The sequence below is a fragment of the Schistocerca gregaria genome, chromosome 1 (assembly GCF_023897955.1).
Source record: "Schistocerca gregaria isolate iqSchGreg1 chromosome 1, iqSchGreg1.2, whole genome shotgun sequence".
NCBI classification, from domain to species: domain Eukaryota; kingdom Metazoa; phylum Arthropoda; class Insecta; order Orthoptera; family Acrididae; genus Schistocerca; species Schistocerca gregaria.
The window spans coordinates 492893395-492919367 of record NC_064920.1 but is presented as its reverse complement, the minus strand read 5'-3'; the positions used below and the strand labels follow the sequence as shown (position 1 = coordinate 492919367).

Sequence of the window (25973 nt, the reverse complement as noted above, 5' to 3'; positions counted from 1 at the left end):
TACACTTTACATAGTGTGTTCGGATATCTGATTATGTAGTATATACGACCTAGGCGTTGCGCAACGTTCTGCCAATGCACAAAAGAAGTTGCACGTGACTGAGGAACTTACATGACTTACATGTGGTTCATAATGAAGAATTCAGTTAATGCAACGGAGCAGGGTAGCGCAGTGGATTCGCATTCTGGAGAACGACAGTTCAAACCCGTTTCCGCCCATCCGGCTTTATGTTTCCCGTAATTTTCCTAAACCGCTTAAGGTAAATGCCAGGGTGGTTTTTTCGATCGGGCACGGGCGCTCTTTCATTTTCCGTCCTTCCCTAATCCCAGATTGTGCTCCGTCTCTCATGGCCTCGATGTCGACGGGACGTTAAACACTGATCTCCACCTCTTTTTCTCAGTCAATGCTCTGAACGATTTGGCTCGATGGTTTACGAAGCTAGACGCAGAAGCGGCGGGGTTCAAAAACCTATCAACGGTTTTCCGTGGTTACTTTAATCAGTTTGTGTAATTGCTGTCGACGGTATTTCAGCGAAATCTCGGGGAATACCCTACTTAAATGTTACCTAACCTTGTGAATATCCGTCTCTAACTACATATGTCTTTATTTACTCACGCTTTTATTTCATCTAGCAAGATTACGACATTAGAGATCTCCATTACATCTAATCAAGAATCCTTAGTAAATCTGTTTATAATTAGCATTACTATGTGGACAGTATATGAGCTACAGATAATAATCGTAATAGTAGTAGTAGTTTTTGCTGTTGTTGTTGCTGTGATAATGTCACCGTTGAGCGCACCTCAGTCACACAGTAATGGTAATACTAGTAGTTATAGTGGGGAATACACATAATACGGCAGTTTCGGTAGGTGGAACGAGTGTAATGGTAGCTTAGCAGGAGTTCATTTGCACGTGTACGCAGAGAATTGGATCTAGATACGGAACTGGTCCGTCTAAGTGCTATACGCCGTATGTCGAATGAATGTTACACACTAACAAATTCCTATCCTACATCTAGTTTGTGGATGACTGACACCCCGTATTCCATTTCCACTCGGAAATAAATAACTCATTTTGTTGTGGAAGTAATGATAAGAAAAGAACGGTATCGAAATGACTGTGGAAGCCGTGAGTACTGAAATTAGATGTAAATCGTTACAGGGAAAAAGAAAACAGAAAAATGAGAGCGAAGCAACGAGCTGGGTACAGAAAATCTACCATTATTTGAAGAGATAGAAGTCACTGTAGAAAGACTGGGAATAAATTTAAATCTTCCTGGATTCTTGTTACAGAGTTGACGTTAATGGAAGAAAAATGTAAGATGAATATGTGATGGCGAGAGTTATTCCATGACTCCCTGCGAGTAATCTTCGTTTCTTATTTATATTCCTGACATAATGTCGTAGAAGCTAGTTGTAAGATTGGTTGGTTTGGAGAGAGTAAGAGTACGGAAGCGCATGTTTGCGTGGGAGAACAGGAAAAGTAAGCTAACACCAGAAAATCAACAGATTCACGTGGCTCAAGACGTGTCACCCGAATTCGAGAGAAAGAAAATATTGCGAGGGTTGTTGACAATGGAATCAAAACAAACAGATCGGCTTACTTCAACTCTAACACAATATTGACACTTCCAAATTGCAGTGGCTCCCTGTGAAAACTTTTCCCATCTACTACGATAGCAGACACTCCGCGCTGATGGGAACAAGTGAAGCGGGAACTTAGGGTAGAGTGACATAGTTCTCGTACGCCGCTGGGTGTTGTGTTACGTCTGTCCGACGTTATCTCACAAATTCTTCCAACGAAGAACTTCATGGGACTGTATGCTATGTGTTTCCGAAATACCAATGTTAGACTTTTAACTTTGCCAAACAATTAAGTCATGTATTCGGAACCTGAAATGGCAATGAGTATAAGAGGAAAACACACGAATTAGGAAGAAGAATTTCATATACTGGGATATGTTCCCATAAAAGATGGAGAGTGTTAAGGTCTAATGGAAATTAGTTTTTTCAATTTTTCTGAATGAATGCATTACGAATAAAAGAGAAAGCGACCAAGAAAGCAAAGCATCAGTCACTCTATAAGCATCACCGGGAATCACTCTCGCAGGTCAATATTTTGTTACATATCCCTGGACATCTTGGTGGGTGAAGAACCTCGAAGAAATAATTAATTTCTGTCATATTTCAAAAATGCTTCAAATGGCTCTGAGCACTATGCGACTTAACTTCTGAGGTCATCAGTCACCTAGAACTTAAAACTAATTAAACCTAACTAACCTAAGGACATCACACACATCCATGTCCGAGGCAGGATTCGAGCCTGCGACCGTAGCGGTCGCTCGGCTTCAGACTGCATAGCCTAGAACCGCACAGCCACTCCGGCCGGCGTCATATTTATTCCACTACACGGTAAGGTCATTGGTAAATAGAAAAAAAACCTCATTTTTTTGTTTTGTTATTGGCAGTTATTTGAGGTATTGTGTTTTTGTTAACTCCAACCGAAGAGGGCGTATAAGAGAGAAGACAGTGAGAGGCAACGAGATGGGAACCACAAAAATAAACGAATTACGTCGCAGATTATAAGCATACTGATAGTGCATAATAAATGAAAAACGTGTAGAGTGTCGAGGTGTGTGGCAGACAATGACCTGCCGCCTGCTGAATATCTATTGGTTATGTGCCCTCCTTCGCCAGCAACGGTTTGAAGAATATCAGAACACGAAATGGAAGCTGACTAGCAGCAAGTGTATTCAGACATTTATCACGATATCTCAAATAATTAAATAATTGTAAACTACAAAAGTAGCACAGACAACACCCCCCCCCCCTCCATTCCCCTTCTAGCTCCGATCTTGATATGCTCTTGAACAACAGAACTTACGTGTATTTTTTGTACACGAATGGTTCAAACGGCTCAGAGCACTATGGGACTTAACATCTGAGGTCATCAGTCCCCTAGAACTTAGAACTGCTTAAAAATAACTATTCTAAGGACATCACACACATCCATGCCCGAGGCAGGATTCGAACCTGTGACCGTAGCGGTCGCGCAGTCCCAAACTGAAGCGCCTAGAACCGCTCTTCCACAGCAGCCGGCTTTTGTAGACGTAAATACATTACCGGTATTAATCTGTGCGCAGCGGAATTGTATTGCATTGTGTTGACCTGGTGACCTAGAAGCGACGGGGCGCATACTCCCCGCCGTAGCCCTCAGTGGTACACAACCCCACAACAGGCTACAGCAGTCCACTTACTCCACCGCCGCCCCACACCGAACCTAGGGTTATTGTGCGGTTCAGCCCTCAGTGGTACACAACCCCACAACAGGCTACAGCAGTCCACTTACTCCACCGCCGCCCCACACCGAACCTAGGGTTATTGTGCGGTTCAGCCCTCAGTGGTACACAACCACACAACAGGCTACAGCAGTCCACTTACTCCACTGCCGCCCCACACCGAACCTAGGGTTATTGTGCGGTTCAGCCCTCTGTGGTACACAACCCCACAACAGGCTACAGCAGTCCACTTACCCCGCCGCCGCCTCACACCGAACCTAGGGTTATTGTGCAGTTCAGCCCTCTGTGGTACACAACCCCACAATAGGCTACAGCAGTCCACTTACTCCACCGCCGGCCCACACCGAACCTAGGGTTATTGTGTGGTTCAGACCTCAGTGGTACACAACCCCACAGCAGGCTACAGCAGTCCACTTACTCCACCGCCGCCCCACACCGAACCTAGGGTTATTGTGCGGTTCAGCCCTCAGTGGTACACAACCCCACAACAGGCTACAGCAGTCCACTTACTCCACCGCCGCCCCACACCGAACCTAGGGTTATTGTGCGGTTCAGCCCTCAGTGGTACACAACCCCACAACAGGCTACAGCAGTCCACTTACTCCACCGCCGGCCCACACCGAACCTAGGGTTATTGTGCGGTTCAGCCCTCAGTGGTACACAACCCCACAGCAGGCTACAGCAGTCCACTTACTCCACCGCCGCCCCACACCGAACCTAGGGTTATTGTGCGGTTCAGTCCTCAGTGGTACACAACCCCACAACAGGCTACAGCAGTCCACTTACTCTACCGCCGCCCCACACCAAACCTAGGTTTATTGTGCGGTTCAGCCCTCAGTGGTACACAACCCCACAACAGGCTACAGCAATCCACTTACTCCACCGCCGCCCCACACCGAACCTAGGGTTATTGTGCGGTTCAGCCCTCAGTGGTACACAACCCCACAACAGGCTACAGCAGTCCACTTACACCACCGCCGCCCCACACCGAACCTAGGGTTATTGTGCGGTTCAGCCCTCAGTGGTACACATCCCACAACAGGCTACAGCAGTCCACTTACTCCACCGCCACCCCACACTGAACCTAGGGTTATTGTGCGGTTCAGCCTTCAGTGGTACATAACCCCACATTATGCTACAGCAGTCCACATACCCCGCCGCCGCCCCACACCGAACCTAGGGTTATTGTGCGGTTCAGCCCTCTGTGGTACACAACCCCACAACAGGCTACAGCAGTCCACTTACTCCACCGCCTGCCCACACCGAACCTAGGGTTATTGTGCGGTTCAGCCCTCAGTGGTACACAACCCGACAACAGGCTACAGCAGTCCACTTACACCACCGCCGCCCCACACCGAACCTAGGGTTATTGTGCGGTTCAGCCCTCAGTGGTACACAACCCCACAACAGGCTACAGCAGTCCACTTACTCCACCGCCACCCCACACTGAACCTAGGGTTATTGTGCGGTTCAGCCCTCAGTGGTACACAACCCCACATTATGCTACAGCAGTCCACTTACTCCACCGCCGGCCCACACCGAACCTAGGGTTATTGTGCGGTTCAGCCCTCAGTGGTACACAACCCCACAACAGGCTACAGCAGTCCACTTACTCCACCGTCGCCCCACACCGAACCTAGGGTTATTGTGCGGTTCAGCCCCCAGTGGACCCCCGCTCCCACATCCACTCCCGGGAACGTCTCATTTCAGACGAGTGTAACCGCAATGTTTGCTTGGTAGATTTTTTACGGTGTATGGGTACACGGAGACAGTGTTTGCGCAGCAATCACCGATATAGTGTAGCTGAGGCGGGATAATGGGAACTAGCCCGCATTCGCCGAGGCAGATGGAAAACCGTCTTAAAAGCCATTCTCAGGCTGGCCGGCACACCGGACCTCGACACTAATGCGCCGGGTGGATTCCCGCTCGGGAAGCAGTGCGCTAGACCGAACGGCTAGCCGGGTGGGCTTGTGCACAGCGGTACTTTCTGTACATGTGAACTCTATTGGTTTCAATTGTAAAACAAATGCGTCCGAAGCAGTAGCTAGTTTGCTGAAATTTATGAAATTGGTGCGAAAATATTTTTATATTCGACTGCTTGAAATTTGTTTTATTGTGTATTTTTATGTCTGCCAGACGATATTTAAATTTTTAGACATACACGTAGACACATAGACCATTACTTCGAAATTGTTATCTTGCAAACTAAAAGTAATCTGACACTGAAAGGTGAGTGTGTTGTTGTCCTTGAAGCCTAAATAGTGGCATATGCTAGCATTTTATCTGTCACAAACATTCTAGTTGAGTCCGAGAAGAAACGCTTTTAAAAGAGATCAGATAGCGTACTGTTATGCCATGTGCGCTCTCACTCTCAACGAATATTAGGATAAACTGTTAAAAGTTCTTGATGCGTATGTAAAACATTCTCGGTTTTCTCTCAGCGTCAATTCGGGATAAAATCACAAGCTTTCGACGATAGCCTCCACCGTCATCGTCAGGAGCAGATGACTGTCTCCAATGCTGCTGTGTTGGTCTTATATAGGCCGTGGACGGCTTCTGATAGGGTGGGCTTGTGATTGGTCAGCTATTACGTACTGTTCAAATCAAATGTGTGTGAATTCATATGGGACCAAACTGCTGAGGCCATCGGTCCCTAGACTTACACACTACTCAAACTAACTTAAGCTAAAGGCAACACACACACCCATGCTCGAGGGAGGACTCGAACCTCCGGCGGGAGGGGCCGCCCGATTCGTGATATGGCGCCTCTAACCGCGTGGCCACTCTGCGCGGCCATTACGTACTGTTGTCGCAGACGGTGTCACTGTGTGCGCTGGTGGCGCCACCGCTTCCTTTGGAACGTAAACTTTGGAAGGAATGTCTCTGCTGCTTCTCTGCATCGAGCGCTCGTTTCCATACTCTGCTCAGAAAGTATCCGCTATCACGATTAGAGTTCTTGTCGCTCATTCTTATTTCAACAGCCTCCTTAATAACAGAATCCCATATGTGGAGGCATGAGACAAAATTTTTGTTTCATTGAACAGTATTTTGTTTGTTCGTGAGGCTGTACTCCGAAATTGCCGATTTCTCCAGTTCTGTATTTTTAATATGCAGTTCATGTTCTGCACAGGGGTCGGAAACGGTACGAATGGTCTGACCTATATAGTTGCTTCCACACTTAACAGGACATAATAAATTACAGAGATCCTGAGGCCCATACTGTCCTTAACAGGGCGCATCATCTCCTCAATGTTCATAGGAGGACGAAAAACTTGTCTTATATCTAGTCTATCCAGGACTCTTCCTATTTTGTGGATATAGCGCCAAAAAAAGAAAGAACCGCAATCGGTGTTTCATCCTGTGAGTGTGCAGCGTTTTCACGTTTCCTTTTCTGGGAGAACGCTGCCTTTGGATCGTGTGCACCGTAGCCGTTCTTTCGGAACACGTACTTCAGATGGTTTATTTCGGAATTCAAGTGGTCCTCGACAGAAACAGTTTTTGCTCTGTATACCAACGTGTTCAAAACGGCCCTCTTCTGAACAGGGTAATGGAATCTCTGTGCATTAAGGTATAAATCGGTATGCGTCGGCTTACGGTACACAGAGTGGCCTGTCGCTGTACTAAAATATCTAAGAATGGCAGCCTTCCTTCGTTCTCTATCTCGACAGTGAACCGGATGTTCGGATATATGCCCTTCATGTGTTCCATGAATTGTTAGAGAGCTTCTGCGCCGGTTGGCCGTACCATAAATGTATCGTAAACATAACGAGAAAATAAGGATGGACGGAGGGGAGCGGAATTTAAAACACGTTCCTCAAAATTCTCCATAAAAAAACAGCCAGTGATGGAGACAACAGAGAGCTCATCCCCATACCTTCCGTCATTTCATATAATTTATTACCATAGAAGAAGTAGGTGGTCGTCATCACAAGCCAGAACCACTTTATAGTTTCAGGAGGATAAATATCCGCCATCATTTTCAAAGTGTCCTCCACAGAAACTTTTGTGAATAGCGATACCGCATCCAGGCTGACTAAAATGTCATTTGGACCAACTCCAATCTGTTTCATTTCGTCAATGAACATGTGGGAGTTTTTGATGCGATGTTCACACCGGCCGACTATAGGATTCATCAACTTTATTAAGTATTTGGCCAGCTTCTAGATAGGAGAACCAATTGCACTGACAATAGGACTCAAGGGAACGTTATCCTCGTGGATCTTCGGTAGTCCGTACAACCTGGGAGGCCTAGGAGCTCGGACTCTGAGATTTTTAGTAACACCATCTGGCAGACCGGAATTCTGCAGTAGTTCCAGGGTTTTTCCGCTGTACGCCAAAGTTGGGCCCCGTTTAAGACGTTTGTGCGTACTGTCCTCCAACAGTGATGTGATTTTGCTATGATATTTGGCAGTATTAAGAACGACTGTGGCATTTCCCTTATCAGCTGGTAATATGACAAGATCTTCATCTCTCCGAAGTAAACGGAGCTCCTCTTTCTCCTCTCTACTGATACCAGATCTTGGAGGCTTAGCTGAGGCCAAAATGCGGCTGGTAATAGGTCTCCCTTCTTCGGCGTCGTCATGTGCAAGATACCGCACCGCCTGTTCTACTCCAATGATAAGATCCACGATGGGTGTAGTACGTGGTGTAGGAGCAGGACCGAGATGGCTCCTATGTCCAGGTTCTTGTCCGACACGTTGATAACAGTACGTGCTGTTTCATACGATGACTTCGATCTTTGCGTAGCTGGAAGACGCTCAAATTTCTTTGCTTGTTTAGCCGATGTATTGCTAAGGTGAGCTCTTTGATGAGCAGCCGTCGTCACATCGACCCATTCCCAGTCAAACGGCGAGAGAACTGTAGATAACAAAAGATGGAAACTACATAAACTTCGTGCATTAAAATCCAGTTCGTACCTTGTGTGACTTGTCCTTTCTTTGACGATCGCCCGGCGTGTCCTCCGCAATATATTCTTCAATCTAATCGACTTGATATAGTGTTTAACCGCAGCAAACTTAGGCACAATCTCCTTATCGCGGCAGCGTTGCAGAGATGCCAAATTACTTCGCAACTGTGTATATCTGATGCGCAGCTTCTCCAGTTAACATGTAGTTTGCAGAAGCTCATAGAGAAGGTAGAAATGTACTGCGGAACCAAAGACTGCAAAAACACCATCAGCAGTGACGTTCTGAAACCATCCACTAGTTTCCAGTGACCTGAAAGCCAGCTGATTTCGCTGCAAATGTGAAAGAGTAAAGGTGAAGACATTACTGGTACAAGTTTGACCAATGACGAATCATGATTGTCTTAACATAAGCTCGCCTACAAGTGAGTACAGCTAGGATTCTGAATATTTTAGGAAGATAACTCCCCTGGTCTTCGAAGTAACGTGGAATTATTCTTCCAGTAATGATAAACAAAATTAAGGGAGAGTGCACAATAGAGGGATACCAGGAATGAAGTCGATTAGAGTGCTTCACAGGAGAAGACGTAATGACAAACTATACATCTTCGTAGAAATAAATGATTGCAGAATCTGAAAGCAATTCACCTGGCTTCGTGTCTTATACACATCTCCTTAGGATCGGTACTAGTCATACGTTAGGTCGTGGTAAGATAACTTTAGTAGGTCTCCAATGCCGTTCACAAACGACGAATACAGATGAAAGGAAGTTGTATTGCAAGAAAATATTGTGTAAAATTTTATGAAAAATGTTGTGCAAAGACTGGTAGCTTAGTTAACGCTCAACATAACCAAGTGCAGTATTTTGAGAAATACAACGCAATTGATAATTTAGATAGACCGTTATTAAAACATGTCTTTTTCTTCTGTTAATATTGTAGCTGCAATAACATTAGAGGTGACCAACCGTTTATCTTTCCATATTTTATCTGGTGATTCTTTCATGGCTACTATTGCTAAAGAATAAAGACAGAAGACAACATGTAGATTTGTCTTATATTTATTATAGCACACACTGTAAAACAAAAACTGATACCAAAATATTGTCACATTTAATTATTATTATTCATAATTTTACCTGAATGATCCTTCGTTGCTGCCATTCCTAAGCAGGAAGATAAGAAGCTGTAGATGGTCGTATCTTATATTTTGTTATACTGTACGGTGTAAAACAATGTAATATTATATTTGTTGTTGGAACAATTTGTTATTACAACACTTAACTACTTCTGTGTTGCGAGATATGTAGTAATGACCTCCCTACATGAATCCAGACCTTAGAATAAAGAAATGTTAATCGTCCCCTTCCTTCCTGCAATTCATACATTGCCCATGGTCAGTATCGTAGGTTAACAAAAACTACCATAATGTTATACGAACAGCACACTGCATATCTTGAACTGATTAGTTCAGTGCGCTCTTAGACTTCTTAGTGGTATGCTGGGTCACAGATGTTCAGGTGACACTTGATGTGATGTATGTAATTGTAAAGTTCGATAATGTAGTAAACTGTTTTATTAATTGACGTTCTCCCTTACTGTGTGCCTACTACTTTTAATTCAACTTGTGTTTAATTTCATCTCATACCAGGTCATCACCATATTTTTTACCTTTGTACATATTGATGCATACTTCTACCGTAACCCAAGTATCTACGTTGGTAGATTATACAGTGTAAGCTATCTCTTTGTTCTTGCAGCTGAATAACCAAAGGTTGTTTTATAACTGTATTTTCACTATGTTACATACGATAATGGGGGTGGTGTTCTAAGCGGTAGAGCGCTCTACCCCAGCCCTGGAGATCTTGTGTTCAGTCTCAGTTAAGGGTGGGGATTTTTCGTCATTGCAACCGTTCCAGAATAGTCCCAGGTACGCTGAGGCTGCAGCGAAATAGAGTACCGGGGATCTGCAGCGAGGCAAATGCTGCCGTCACCTGCAACCAGACCAGAGGCCCGTTCGTGGACTGAGCGTCACATGTAGATATGTTGTTGGCAGTGTCAGAGGAAATCGAGGTTTGCCGACTAACTACAACTATACCCACATACACGGGGGCTATCCACAAAGTACATTACGTTTTGGAATTAAAAATAAATAAATACGTTTTGGAATTGAAAATAAATAAAGAATTGGAATTTTTTTAATTATATACAGATTAAAGCCACACTTAAATACTACTTTTCTACATAGTTTCAATTTAAATTAAGGCACTTATCGTAGCGATGGACGAGCTTGGAAATTCCTTCGTCGTAAAATTCGGCCGCCTGCGCCTTCAACCACGTGGTTACCTCTTTGGGACAGAAAAGGTGTGATTTTTGTGGATTTCCTGGAAAGAGGCCCTACAATAAACTCTCAAAGGTATTGCCAAACTCTGCACAACCTCAGAAGAGCAATACAAAACAAGCGCAGGGGAAAGTTGGGCTCAGAGATCGTGCTGATTCACGACAACGCCCGGGCCCACACGGCAAATGCCACTCGTGAAGTTCTCGAATCTTTTAAGTGGGAGTTGTTTCCTCATCCGCCGTATAGTCCCGACCTGGCACCGAGCGACTTCCACTTATTCCCAGCAATGAAGAAGTGGTTGGCTATGCAGCGTTTTGATGACGACCCTCAGCTTCAAGAAGAGGTAACCACGTGGTTGAAGGCGCAGGCGGCCGAATTTTACGACGAAGGAATTTCCAAGCTCGTTCATCGCTACGATAAGTGCCTTAATTTAAATGGCAACTATGTAGAAAAGTAGTATTTAAGTGTGGCTTTCATCTGTATATAATAAAAAAATCCCAATACTTTATTTATTTTTAATTCCAAAACGTAATGTACTTTGTGGATAGCCCTCGTAGATATGTTATTTTCCCACTGATTTGTGCGTGCCTCAACAATCCTTGAGTTTACGCATACCCGTGTAGATCCCCACTGCATATATATAGTTTCTGTTCATTATGGCCGGCCGCGGTGGCCGTGCGGTACTGGCGCTGCAGTCCGGAACCGCGAGGCTGCTACGGTCGCAGGTTCGAATCCTGCCTCGGGCAGTTAGGTTTAAGTAGTTCTAAGTTCTAGGGGACTTATGACCTAAGATGTGGAGTCCCATAGTGCTCAGAGCCATTTGAACCATTTTGTTAATAAGCTTTATTTGTGCTTATCGTTCTGTATAATGGAGGGAAAACTTCTTCGAGCTATTGAAGTTATTTTGATATTCGGAACCTCCACTTAATACTGCAGACAGAAAGATGAGAAGCTGTTCTACAGCTTTTCGATGTCCAGCATTGTTAATTGGAGTCCATAAGTTTTGGTCGTTTGCACGTTTTTGGAGACTGCATTGTAATTGTCTGCATTCTCTCTATCTGGAAAGGGGGGCAAATGATCGGCGGAGCCTTCCTCGCCACACTCATAAATTTTTGTGTTACTGCATTCCACTTGATGTAGATGTTCGGCATATGGACCTTTACCTGTTAATAGGTGCATTGATAGGTGCACTACACTTCGAGTAGAGGCAACTTGGCGCATAATGAGCCTGTCTTGAAGGCATGGAAATATGCTGCTACCCGTCTTGCAGTGCTTCTAACTTCCAGGCTCGTATGGGCTCAACTGAGTCTTTCATCTATAGTATGTACTTTTGTGATCTCGTACACATGATCATATTGTTCACGCTCCAATGACCGCAACGCTGCTCTGGAAGACAGTTTGATATCAATCGAACATATCCCGATAATAACCAGTAAACCCACGACAGGCGTAGCGCGAAAGGTACACAACCATTTGAAAAGAGCTACACATTAGGTCATGTACAATAGTGATGATTGCAAGATAAAGAAAGATAGTTTGATCTAAAAGTTGACAGCTAGTGAGGCAGATTGTTACCATTCCGAAAATTGTGTTTTAAAAGCTGATGTTTATTTTTGCAATGACCGGCTTCATATCTTCAGATCAGTGTTGCTGCATTCAGAAACCGCTTACTTCACAGGTACACGTGTTATACTCCAGCTGCTGCAAAGACTTGTCTCCGTAGAATGAACCTTGAGATGCACTTCACCCATGAAGGAGGCCCATACAAAAGCAAATCATTTCCGCCCTATATGTTTGTACTCCTTGTCAGTTTGGAAACATTACCAAAATGGATTAACGGAAGAAAGAAAAGAGATGCGTCAGAAATTGGTATGACAACGCGTGTGTTTCTGTGTTACAAGTGTTGTCATGCCGATCTAAAGATGGATATAGTTCACATCAGAAACTGGTCATTCTAAAAGTAAAACCATTTATTGTCGTCAGATAAAGTAATAAAAGACAGAAAAAATGCAATACAATGGACAAAATGTTACGAGATCCATTATTGCACTATTTTATTTGGGGGAATTTACACTATATCGGGTGGTCATAATTAAAGTGCAGCTGCTCACGGAAATCCGGTGTGGGCGGCAATTATCGTGAGGCAGCGAAACTTGGTAGACGTGATAATGCGTTCTGGAGAATGCCTTTATCACTAGATTTAGAGATGCTGCACCATTGTCATTTGTCACACAACGACGTTGACACACTACGGCCGCACGTACACTACGTAATACTGCCTTTTAACAACTGACTGGTCAAATGCACATCTATTGTTTAAAGTAGTTATCTTATGCTGTTACTGTAGTTACTCCGCTGGCGTCCCATTTACGACATGAATAAAATCCATCTCGGTACTTCTTGGATGGGTGGCGTAGCTTTACCATCGTTTTAAGTCACGACTTATATCCATGTTCTAAAGGTCCACGAAATATTATACCGCCGTTTGCTTCGCTTATAGTTGTCTATTTGAGGTGTGCTCCTGTTCTTGTGACATCAACGAGTCTGAAAACTTTAAGCTCACCAATTTCTTGTTTATAAATAGTAAACTCACAGTATATCTCAACTCGGTTCGTAGTTAGATGGAGGCTACCGCTAGAGTTTTTCACATAACTTATGTCACCGACCTGCGTCTTTATGTCTCTAGCTGAGCTTGCGAAAAAAATTACATGAACTGTCGTCTCTCTCCTCTCCCCTGTCTCCCCCCGGTATACAGCTGGTTGCTACTATTCAGTCGAAATGATCCAAAAATTTACCTCTCAAACCGTCGCTGATTCACGCACCGGAGCGCTTTTGTCGGCTGACGTGTCTGCGAGGCGTGAAGGCAGAATACACGACATAATGGCCTCAGCTCCCGGAAGCTTCACATCTGTCTTGCAGTCGTGAGAGCGCTTGGGCTAGATGATCGATGGCGGTTGCTTGCTGCTACACCACTTCCTCGTGGGAAGTCGGACAGATTCACCTCCACCACCAGCACTGCCTGATGGTATTTGCCCGCTTTCGTGGATGATTCACGAGGGTAGCATCTTGAAATCATGTAGAAACGTTGAGATCAGCCGATGGCAAGCGTACTGGCCTCTCCTCCGGATATTCCACGGCCTTATAAAAAGGACCGACTGACTAAGGGAAAAAGATACTGCACTCAGATATCGGCAAGGTAGTAACTGATAGTGAGCTGCAGAGCAGAGGTTCAGTAGTACGTGTAGTATCTGCATTCACAAAGACGCTAAAGTTAAGTAACTAATTAAGATATGGGAGAACAGCACTTAAACGATGATACGTCAACCGTTTACATATGAAATATTGGTGTGTCTGTCATGGTATTTGAGAAAATATAGTCACAAGGTGTACATTTCTACAGCAAGTACTTCTTAGTCATGTCTGAAGACTAGTGCAGTTATTGCTTGTGTTTTAATGTGAAGGAACAGCTCAAAGTAACAGCGTGGGAGAATTTCATTTTTTTTTAGCATTTGCTTTGAAAAGCTGAACAATAGAATCTGCAATTAAAATACGACATTATCTGAATACAGACGACTGAACATAGAAGTCCAGAACTTCAAAATAAAACATAAAACGGTGGATAGTATTATCAAGAGATTATATCCAAAATTTTTAAATAAATTACTTTCACGACAATTTATTTACAATATTTTACACAATTTTGTAACGTATTTGATTAATTAAAACTAATAAAAACATGCCTAGTATGTTGGACAAAACCCGCATAATAGAAAGGAACCATAACTGCCAATGGTGTACACACAGTAATGAAGCTACGTGGTAGATTACAACTGGCGAGGTCATCCCATTACGAATAACGTACTCGAAGTCTTGTTTGCTAGTAAGTCTGCAATACAGTCACATATCTGTTCCAGTAGTCCATAAGCACAAATTTTAATCAGAAATAATACATCATTACATCTCAATAACCAACGTAGAGTTCGTTGCATGTGACATTCACAGCGAGCAACAATATGTCCGATTAGGCTGGATACGTTGGCAGATGTCAGAGCAAACAATCACACATTTCTTACGGTGTCGCCAGCAAGGCCAGAATTTTCTAGTAATGTTCTTTAATTTCTACTGAGATTTGTGTGATGTTCTGCAGATCCGCTTTCGTGTTGCCTTTTCCGTTTGGCCTCAGCGGTAGCCTAAACCGTATTTGTCCGCATGGTCTGTGATGGAGGATGCACACTCTACAGTTATCCCTCCCCACTTCTCCGTCAAGCTAGCGTCAACTGCGGGTAGTGAAAGTAATAAACACTTCTTGTACGCCTCAGTATGGTCATTGCGCAAGACATACGTGAGGAAGAGCGAATATACTCTATGACTTCTGTTATAAAGACTGCTCTCGGGGTTTTAGCATTTCCATGATACGCGTTTCCCTTGCCGCTGTCCACCATGATTTCTGTGATGCTCTTGCATCTACTAAGAAAAACTCGTCACTAATAGCGAACTGTCTACATGCCGCAAACTGATCTCGATAAAGATCCCAGACTGACGAATGGCCAAGTACTGGAAAAGTTTCTCAAGCTACCTACTTCGTAAATTAACTTCAGAATTCTTCTAAAGAATCTTTGCCAGGTATGTGCATTTCCAATCAACTAGGTTTCTGTGATTGCCCATCGAATCTCCTCCGGATGCTCAAGGTTAACTGATTTTCAAGCGTAGAATTTAGTCGTATTGAGGCTCTGACTCCCATCTTTGTACGAAACACAGACTATCTGCTTGTCGTTGCAATGATTGTCTGACGACGCCAACTTCCCGTATACAAGTGCGTCTCCAGCAAACATCCCCAGAGACAGAGAAACAGCGATGTTTATATTGTCGTCTATTAGCGGCAATCAGATGAAAACGATGCGGATTGAAACCGTAAGTAGGCTGTTTGTTATTTCCAAACTAGTTGCTATGACTGTTAATCCATTTATCCCACTGTGAATCAAGACGGTTAGTGCCATAATGGATAATGTGTGTGGTTGCTTAAAAAATAATGATTGTTTCTCGGCGTGCTCGTCTTCGACCGGAGCACGTCGATGGTCACGAATGTGTTTCTTATGGGCTCCAAAGGCAGAAATCAGAGCTGTGTGTGAGGGATTCCCAGTGAAACTTCTGCAGAGTACAAGAAACAACCTTAGCAACATACAGCATCTACCGTAGCAGTACCAAAAGTGGTAATGACGCGATGAGACTGTCCTGACCGACTGTTGTCTTTCATTGACGTCCGACCTTCTCGAAATCGTTTGTTCCAAACAAAAACACGCGCGTAGTCGGACGCACACATCGATCGATCGCTGGCCTCAATCAGAGCACGTCTAACAGACAAATGACACGGTGGTGAATGGTCGCGCTGTTCCTTCCTGATTTTCAATGGAGGTCTCTTCCACACACACACACCTACCTGCGTTACCAATGGCCGCACGATGCTCATTATCACATCTGCCTCGTTTTCATTTGACTGCCGCTTTGTATAGAGAATCTCTAATCTTTAGTGTTCACAAATGAGAAAGGAGGATCATAAACCTAAGACTTGTCTGAAAATGAATATTTAGCTTTTTATTGACATAAATAATTTACTCCTTATGGTAGCAACTTAAACTCAAAGCAGCTGCTGAACGTAAAGACCGCTAATTTTAATGAACACATTACAAATGTGCATTAAATTTTGATATACTTTTCAAACACTTTCAACATCGCAGCTCGTCAGCAATCGTTGGTTAATATATTAAAAAACTAGAAACCCGCCTCGATGGCGAAACAACACCTAGTGTTAACCTAGGTAGCGGCGTAGATAACCACACCGTCTTCAGAACAATAAAACCCACAAGTGCCTAAGATTAAAAGATTAAAAGAACACCACAGCTACACATTTATAAACGAAAAAAAGAAAAACACAAACAGTTTATGGCAGGTCATGGCCCATCGAACGTAGGCCGGTGTGAGGTGGAGCGTACAACATTAAGTTAAGTATTGGTTTTGACTTTGTACATATGTACTGTTTGTGTTTTCCTTTTTTCTTTTATTAATGTATAGCTATGGTGTTCTTTTAATCATTGACAAAGTTCTTCTTAGGCACTTGTGGGTTTTGTTGTTCTGAAGAATGTGCGGTTATCTACGCCGAAACCTAGGTTAACACTAGGTGCTTTTTTCGCAATCGACGCGGGTTTCTAGTTTTTTAATATATTTTCCAAACACAGCTGCTTTGAATCATACTTAATGAACAGAAAGCAAAAAGTTGTGCTGAATAGCACAAATAATGTTGCTAGGGTGGTAAATTCTACTGAATGGGGAGTTATCACAAAATGGAGTCCCACAGGGTTCTGTTTTGGGTCCTCTGCTGTTCTTTATTCATACGAATGTCCTCTCACGTAACGTTCAGCAAGCTGAACTAGTACTTTTTGCAGATGACACAAGTGTTATAGTAAATCCCATTCCAGGAAAATCAGTTGAAGATATTGTTAAGGATGTATTTCAAAGAATCATTAAGTGGTTCTCAGAAAATGGACTCTCACTTAATTTTGAAAAAAAAAAATTTCACTATATCCAGTTCTGTACACAGAATGGAGTCGTATGGACAATTGATGTAACATATGAACAGGGCTCAGATAATACGGCAGATTTCTCCAAATTTTTGGGTGTTCACATTGATTACAATTTGAACTGGAAGAAGCATATTACTGAGCTTCTCAAACAACTAACTTCGCTTCTTTCGCTCTTCATATAGTCTTGGTAATAAACAGATCAGCCTCCTAACCTACTTTGCATATTTCCACTCAATAATGTCTTATGGAATAGTCTTCTGGGGCAGCTCACCACTTAAACATAAAGTATTGATTGCACAAAATAGAGCATTGAGAATAATTAGTGGCCTTCACCCAGGGACATCATGTAGGCACCTTTTCAAGAAGTTAGGTATTTTAACTGCACCATGAGAGTACACATATTCGCTAATGAAATTCGTTACAAATCATCCATCTCAGTTCATGGAGAACGGTGATGTTGATACGTACAACACTAGAGGGAAAAAAGACCTTTCCTATATGTTATTGAAGCTGTCAGTCGCTCAAAAAGGAGTACATTATTCAGTAACAAAAAACTTTGATCATTTGCCCAACAACATAAAGTGTCTGGCAGGTAGCAGCTCAAGTTTTAAATCTAGCTTAAATTCATTTATTTTGGACAACTCCTTCTACTCCATGGACGAGTTTCTGTTTCAGAAATGGTAAAAAAATGTACCTCTAAATGTAGTTGCATGTGTAGAACTAAACATTTCACTAACATGAATATTAGCACTATTCATGTGTGTATATATATCTTGTAATCTGACTTGTTTCACTTCATATCGATAAAAAAAATCGGGAAAATGATCTATGGAACATGAAATAACTAAAACTAAAACTAAACTAAACCAAATATCATCTCTGGCTTTTGTGTAATGAGACTAGCAGCTATGATACAACCAACCAATTCCTGTTTAACTTCTACTAGAACTACATACACCTACGAGTTAATGTAATCACACAGGGAAAAAACTCGTAGGAGTGTTATCTGGCAACCCTGCTGTCTAAGGGACAGGTATTCCGAATCGAATCCAACGATGATATATCTGTTGTTCAGGTGGTGACGGACGTTAATACCGAAGTAGAAAAGTGCACCGTTATGTTGAAAACACCTGGCCCAGCGAACGTCCAAATTTATTATTTATTTATTACATGGCATAAAATAAGAGTTTTGGAATCACAAAAATATCTAGGCATATAGAAAAAAGTACTAAAATACTACTTAAAACACTTCATCACAGATCTCCAGCATAATATAACGCAAATGATAGTAGTTATTGGTAAATATCAAGGAGTTTTACGTATTTTGTCTTTCCATTCGACACTGTCAGAAAATTTTCGAAAGGGCTCTTGTAGGCACGTATAGGACATGAAAAACTGTTCGTCGTTCATCACGACGGTAACAACATGTTGCCGTCTGTATGGAATAAATTGTAATAATTTATAAAGCAGCCCATGATTCCAAACTGCATCACATGCTTGACTTACAGCAGCGAAATCAACTGATGTTTTCTACTTCATTGATACCCTCTGGCCATTACGTGATCGCAAAGGATTTGGACGAAGTATGTATTGTTAGCCGGTAAAGGTCTTGTCACACTTCCCAAAGTTATATCCGACCTCATATTTATTTCCAACGGCTTTTGCCGATTGAGAATAACATGCCATTGTACAAGGAGACTACGATCCAGTTGTCTCATAGTCTGGTTTTTGCGTCTTATGTAATTAGGGGTTACTTTCACACACTTACAGCGCGTCTGTTTAATAATAACTCACATTAAACTACTGTGATTCCGGAGAGACTTTGCTGAGCTATGTCCAATTAGTAATTATCTCAGAAGCGCTACATCCAGATTTGTCAGAAGCGACCTGAACAGTCAACCCTTGCGACTAGTAAGTCGAAGGAAAGCGCTGGCGTGCACAGTAGAGCTAGCGGACGACTCACCCAGGTCCCAGTCCTTCTCGTTTCGCAGCCGCTCCTTCTCGGCGATGACGTACCAGATGCAGGCTAACCAGTGCGCGACCAGCGTGAAGGATAGCATGAGCAGCGTGAGGATCATGGCGCTGTACTGCGAGTAGCGGTCCATCTTCTGCAGAAGCCGCGCCAGCCGCAGCAGCCGCGTCAGCTTCAGCAGGTGGATGTGGCCGTGCCCAGAGTCCTGCGGAGAAAGGCAGCAAGTCTAGCAACTCACGTACCAGCCTCTGTAGCAGTAACACCAACACAGGCGAGGCAGGTTGGGGGAAAGGAATCGGTGAGGGTTTTGTTGAGCGAACTATCCGCGTATGGCCCACTCAGGGAGACCCAAAAAGTCAGAGTTGAGCTTCTGTGCAGGCGCAGAATAGGCAATGGGAGTAACATATGGAAAAAACTGCCAAGAAGAATATACAGAATGATGTTAAGACACCAAGTCCTTGGTACTTGAGGATATTGTAGCTGATAAAAAGTGCAGTGAGAGAGAAAAGTTGGAATACATCCAGCATATTATCGAGGACGTTGAGTGTAGGTCCTTCTCTGAGATGAAGAGGTTGACAAAGAAGGGGAAGCTGTGGCGTGCGTCATCAGGCCATTCAGAAGACGCCATAAGAGTTTAGGAGAAGGGGTGAGATGAGATGGGAGGACATGTGTTGAGGTATCAGGGAATACATTTCAATGTATTAGAGGGACTCGTAGAGAGCAGAAACCGCAGGGGAGCACAGAGATTGCAATACACTCAAAGAATAATTGAAGACGTTAGGTATTAGTGCTGAGACGAAGACGTTGTCACAATAGAAGAATTGTCTGCGAACCGCAACAAACCAGTCAGAAGAGTGATGAAAAAAGTAAAGGTGTTGAGAGTCAAGGTAGCTTGAATTTTTAAAAATGTGGAAACTCCTTTTTGTGTCATAAATCTTCTGAGAGGTAATTATTTCATTGGAAATACTTATAAACGATATTCACTTTAAATTTTATTCTCACTTCCTAACATTTTACGTGGAAAATTTAAATGGATTATTTCATGTTTTTCTTATTCATAAGAATAAATTTGTTTTTGAACTGATAGTTTTTCCACGTTTGTTGTCCTAATATCTACCTCTATAAACAAAAAGATTAACTCGGTAAGTCCCATGTTCAAATGAAAACATGAACCTGCATGAATTTAAAACAACTTAATTTCTTGCTTTCTCTTTTTCCTTTTCTTGCGGAAGTGTAGTACTGATCATAATGGAAGACAGCTGTTGACCATTTTTTTAAATATATATAAAATGAGTGTTAATCTCAAAAGGGTTAAGGTGCCAAGGGACAGACACCTTCCACGTTGACAAACCATATAATGTGTTGATGTGGACAACAATCAATTAGAATTGTTTCGCCACGTTCTGTGGAGAATATTTTAAAACCTCCAGCGCTATTCAGATTAAATCCCATTGACTGCCACGGGTTAATTTAGAGGGGTGCACAGATTGCTACAGACCTGGTAAGGAACGATCACCAACTCGACCTCATATTTTAATTTAACAAAGTGCACAATTGGAGGATTTTTCAGCCCCAGAAATCGATATCGCTCGAAAATTTGGGCCATACTTCTGATAGTACACAGTTATGACCTTCTGAAGGTACAACTCTTACAGTTCCGAGGGCACTGGTTGTTTGTTACTCGCTCCACCCCACTGCAACCGCCTAATGGCCGAATGCGAAGTACTGTACAGTGGAATCAGTAAGAGGCTTGCAAAATACTGTTTTGAAACTGGTATCATACTTTGTTCACTGTATCAAAGATCGCTGTTTTTAATCTATAGTTGGTACCAGATGTGTGTTTGCTTTGAATATTTTTATGTTACGATTTGCAAATGCAGCGCAAATGAATGAGACAAATGAGAGTGTCATGAAACAAGTAGCGTAGTTCTCCAACATGAATGGCGCGATTAAATAGTAAATCGAAAATCATTAACTTCATTTCGTAATAATTCTTCATTTGCTTTGGTATATTCATTTTCAATTTAAGGCTTATATTTATTTAGCTGCAGAATATCAATACGACAATATTCTTAATGTACGAGTAATATTGAATAAATATGTGTGTAAGGTTGACATATTACGTAATCATATTACTTACTATTTTTCACGTAGAATAACATATGTTCTCGGACAAGATTTCAAAAGACGTTGGGACGATGCGCCCATTTCCCCTCCCCCCCCCCCCCCCCGCCTCCTCTTCCCCCGCCTTCAACATCCTACAAATAGAAGGGCTCTGGTTGTAATTTCGCTGTACAGTACTTCCCTTTTGGGCACAAGGCACCTGCACTGGGGCGGAGCGAGCGACAAACAACCAGTGCCCTCGAAAATGTGAGAGTTGTAACGTCCTATTAGAATTTTTTGCCCAAACTTTCACACGGGGTCGACTGCTGCGACTGGTACCTTGCAAGTGTGTTTGTTGTTGTGGGCTTCAGTCCCGACATTGGTTTGATGCAGCTCTCCATGCTACTCCACCCAGTGCATGCTTCTTCATCTCCCAGTGCCTACTGCAGCCTACATCCTTTTGAATCTGCTTGGTGTATTCATTTCTTGGTCTCCTCTACGATTTTTACCCTCCACGCTGCCCTACAATACTGAATTGGTGATCCCTTGATGCCTCATAACATGTCCTACCAACCGATCCCTTCTTCTAGTCAAGGTATGCCACAAACTCCTCATCTCCCCAATCCTATTCAATACCTACTCATTATTTATGTGATCTACCCATCTAATCTTCAGCATTCTTCTGTAACACCACAATTCGAAAGCTTTTATTCTCTTCTTGTCCAAACTATTTATCGTCCACGTTTCACTACCAAACATGGCTACACTCCACACAAATACTTTCAGAAACGACTTCCTGACGCTTAAATCTATATTTGATGTTAACAAATTCCTTTTCTTCAGAAACGCTTTCATTGCAATTGGCAGTCTACATTTTATATCCTCTCTACTTCACCATCATCAGTTATTTTGCTCCACAAATAGCAAAACTCCTTTACTACTTTATGTGTCTCATTTCCTAATCTAATTCCCTCAGCATCACCCGACTTAATTCGACTACATTCCATTATCCTCGTTTTTCTTTTGTTGATGTTCATCTTATATCCTCCTTTCAAGACACTGTCCATTCCGTTCAACTGCTCTTCCAAGTCCTTTGGTGTCTTTGACAGAATTACAATGTCATCGGCGAACCTCAAAGATTTTATTTCTTTTCCATGGATATTAATACCTACTCCAAATTTTTCTTTTGTTTCCTTTACAGCTTGCTCGATATACAGATTGAATAACATCGGGGAGAGGCTACAACCCTGTCTCACTCCTTTCCCAACCACTGCTTCCCTTTCATGCCCCTCGACTCTTATGACTGCCATCTGGTTTCTGTACAAATTATAAATAGCCTTTCGCTCCCTGTATTTTACCCCGGCCACCTTTAGAATTTGAAAGAGAGTATTCCGGTCAACATTGTCTAAAGCTTTCTCTAAGTCTACAAATGCTAGAAACATAGGTTTGCCTTTCCTTATTCTATTTTCTAAGATAAGTCATAGGGTCAGTATTGCCTCACGTGTTCCAGTATTTCTACGGAATCCAAGCTCATCTTCTCCGAGGTAGGCTTCTACCAGCTTTTTTGTCCGTAAAGAGTTCGCGTTAGTATTTTGCAGCTGCGACTTATTAAACTGATAGTTCGGTAATTTTCGCATCTGTCAACACCTGCTTTCTTTGGGATTGGAATTGTTATATTCTTCTTGAAGTCTGACGGTATTTCGCCGATTTCATACACCTTGCTCACCAGATGGTAGAGTTTTGTCACGACTGGCTCTCCCAAGGCTGTCAGTAGTTCTAATGGAATGTTGGCTACTCCCGGGGCCTTGTTTCGACTCAGCTCTTTCAGTGCTCTGCCAAACTCTTCACGCAGTATCACATCTCCCATTTCATATTCATCTACATCCTCTTCCATTTCCATAATACTGTCCTCAAGCACATTACCCTTGTATAGACCCTCTATATACTCCTTCCGCGTTTCTGCTTTTCCTTCTTTGCTTAGAGCTGGGTTTCCATCTGAGCTCTTGATATTCATACAAGTGGCTCTCTTTTCTCCAAAGGTCTCTTTAATTTCCCTGTAGGCAGTATCTATCTTACCTCTAGTAAGATAAGCCTCTGCAACCTTACATTTGTCCTCTAGCCATTCCTGCTTAGCCATTTTGCACTTCCTGTCGATCTCATTTTTGAGACGTTTGTATTCCTTTTTGTCTACCTCATTTATTGCATTTTTATATTTTCTCCTTTCATCAATTAAGTTCAATATTTCTTCCGTTACCCAAGGATTTCTAACAGCTCTCGCCTTTTTACCTACTTGATCCTGTGCTGCCTTCACTACTTCATCCCTCAAAGCTACCCATTCTTCTTCTACTGTACTTCTTTCCCCCATCTCTGTCAATTTTTCCATTTTACTCTCCCTGAAACTCTGTTCAGTCTCTGGTTTAGTCAGTATATCCAGGTCCCATCTCCTTAAATTCCCACCTTTTTGTAGTTTCTTCAGTTTTAATCAAGTGTCTTATGCTCGTCTAAACATATGAAGGCACGTAGATCATGTTTCGTGTGAAAGGCCTTCCGTAGTGAAGTGTCCTTGCAGTGGAGTTCATTTTATTGGTAATAAAACAACTGTGACGCATACTACATCTCAGAAATACCAACATATTTCGCTGGCACTAATTGAGTGATCTTCGACTGCGACTTATTTATTTACCATAGAAGCTCGATGCGGACTGGCATTATCTTGCATCAAATCGATAGCATTAACCTACACTATGAGGCCAGTATTATGGTGCATGAAGAGGACTTCATAGCTGAAAAATTGCACGTATTGTATGGCAGGCATATCTCATCTCTGTATTTATGAATGCTAACAATAGTCCTACAATATCTAACAAATATGTGAAGTTCTGTACGCCAATCCAAAACAATACGTCTCAATATCAGAAGCAGATCGGAATTTTTCGAGAGTTTCCTGTTATTGTCATGGTTACCACATTCCGTCCAGGCCAGAATCATTCTACGGGTAGCTCCGGCACGCAGTGCGAAGAGCACAATCCTCCATTCATTCACGGCTCAACTTCGATGCCGCAGACCCTGTACACTCCGACGTCCGGCTTGCTGACAGACCCTCTGAAGCTCCGATACGCAATTGTTCGGGTAACGGTAACTCCTGAGGTAGCCGTAGGCGCTGCAGACAATTTTATGACTTATATTATTAGATTCGTCCTGCTCTAAATTCCAGACATCGGTCCTCGTGGCCGTCCACGTTTTGAACTACTTACTGTTCTCGTATTGGCTGCCAAGACAATGACACTACAATCATTGTAGAGACTGGATTTTGTATTTGATATGAATCAGGGCATCCGAACACTTAACTAGAAAACAGCGCCCAAATGGCAGTACTTTGTAAATCCAGGTCGTAGCGAAAGAGGAAACACGAGTTAAATGTTATGGGCGTAATGAACGTAATATTTGAAATATTTCCAGTAGAATAAAGAAAAATATAAATTTCAGCGAAGGCACTGATGGTGTCTTTTAATAAGTTCATGATCCCTGTAAGACAATAGCAGTAAATCTATACAAATTTTAGAAAGGTTTTAGATTCAGTAGCACTGCAACGTGTACCAATGAAAATAGGTTTGTCTTAAGGAATGAAGGAAAATCAAGAGCGTGTCAACAGAACGGAGCATATGCTTGGATTGAAGAAGGATGAGAAGGAAAATTGGCTATACTCTTTTCTAGGAACTGTTCCGGAATTTTCTTAAAGCGATTTTCGCGATATCACGAAAAACCTAAATCTGGATGGCTGGACGGGGATTTGAACCGTCGTCCTCCCGAAAGTGACGTTCCTGTGGGATATATTAGTGTTTAGGCTCTCTATGAATTACGTGTGTGTTCTAAATAGTGAGCATTTCTTTCCTATGTAGGGAGCACAAATTCAATTTGTAGAAACTTTTGATCTTAATTTATAGTGAAAGCACACCTTTTATTGGTTGAGTTCTTCCCTTTTCCCGACTGTGGTCAACTCTGGAATCTCTGATAATTATCACATTGCTTTACATTTCTCAATGTTTCAAATAGCTGTACCTTGGAAAAGAATGACAACAGAGCATAACTTTAAATGTTTTATAATCAGAACGTTCTATAAACCTCTACTAACTAGAGTTGTGCTGAAGAAAGAATTCCTTATTGATATTCCACACTTCCCGATGGATTTTACAGATATAAATGGTCAGACGACTGTAGTGTAATATCAGCAGAAGCATAAAATGATATAACGGGAGTAGGAGTCGTTGTGAATAGGAAGGTAGGGAAGAGAGAGTGAGTTCTTGTGAACTCTTCAGTCATACAGTTGTTCCCATCAGAATCGACAGCGAACTATCACCGACAACAATAGTTCAGGTATACACGCCGACGCCGCAAGCAGAAAATGAAGAGATAGACAAGGTATATGAGGGTAACGAACAGGTAGTTCACTACATAAAGGGAGACGAAAATTTAATAGGGATGTGGTTGTAGGGGAACAAATACAAGATAGGATTGCGGAAGAATATGGGATTTTTAATAGAAATGAGAGAGGAAGAAGATTAATTCTGTTCTGCAATAAATTTCAGCTAGTAATGTTGAATGGAATGAACAATCTAATGAGAACAGAATATGAATTGAGAGTAAATAGAAGAAAGTAATGAGAAATAGCAGAAATGACAATACCAAGAAACTTAACATCACAGTTGGGTATCACTAATTGCAGGAGGATAAGGAAAATAACCCATGATAAACGGAGCCAGCAGGACGTAAAAAGGA

General features: G+C 42.5%; 1 protein-coding gene across 5 annotated transcripts in view; it reads right to left on the bottom strand.

The window, feature by feature from the left end:
- The window catches only part of LOC126353886 (potassium voltage-gated channel subfamily H member 8), a 1477332-nt gene that overhangs the window by 201071 nt on the left and 1250288 nt on the right, over positions 1-25973 (bottom strand). For all 5 annotated transcript variants that reach the window (XM_050003094.1, XM_050003103.1, XM_050003121.1 and 2 more), the window contains one exon: positions 19086-19299. In XM_050003094.1, the coding sequence (XP_049859051.1) occupies positions 19086-19299 (214 nt within the window). The remainder of the gene's footprint in view (positions 1-19085; positions 19300-25973) is intronic.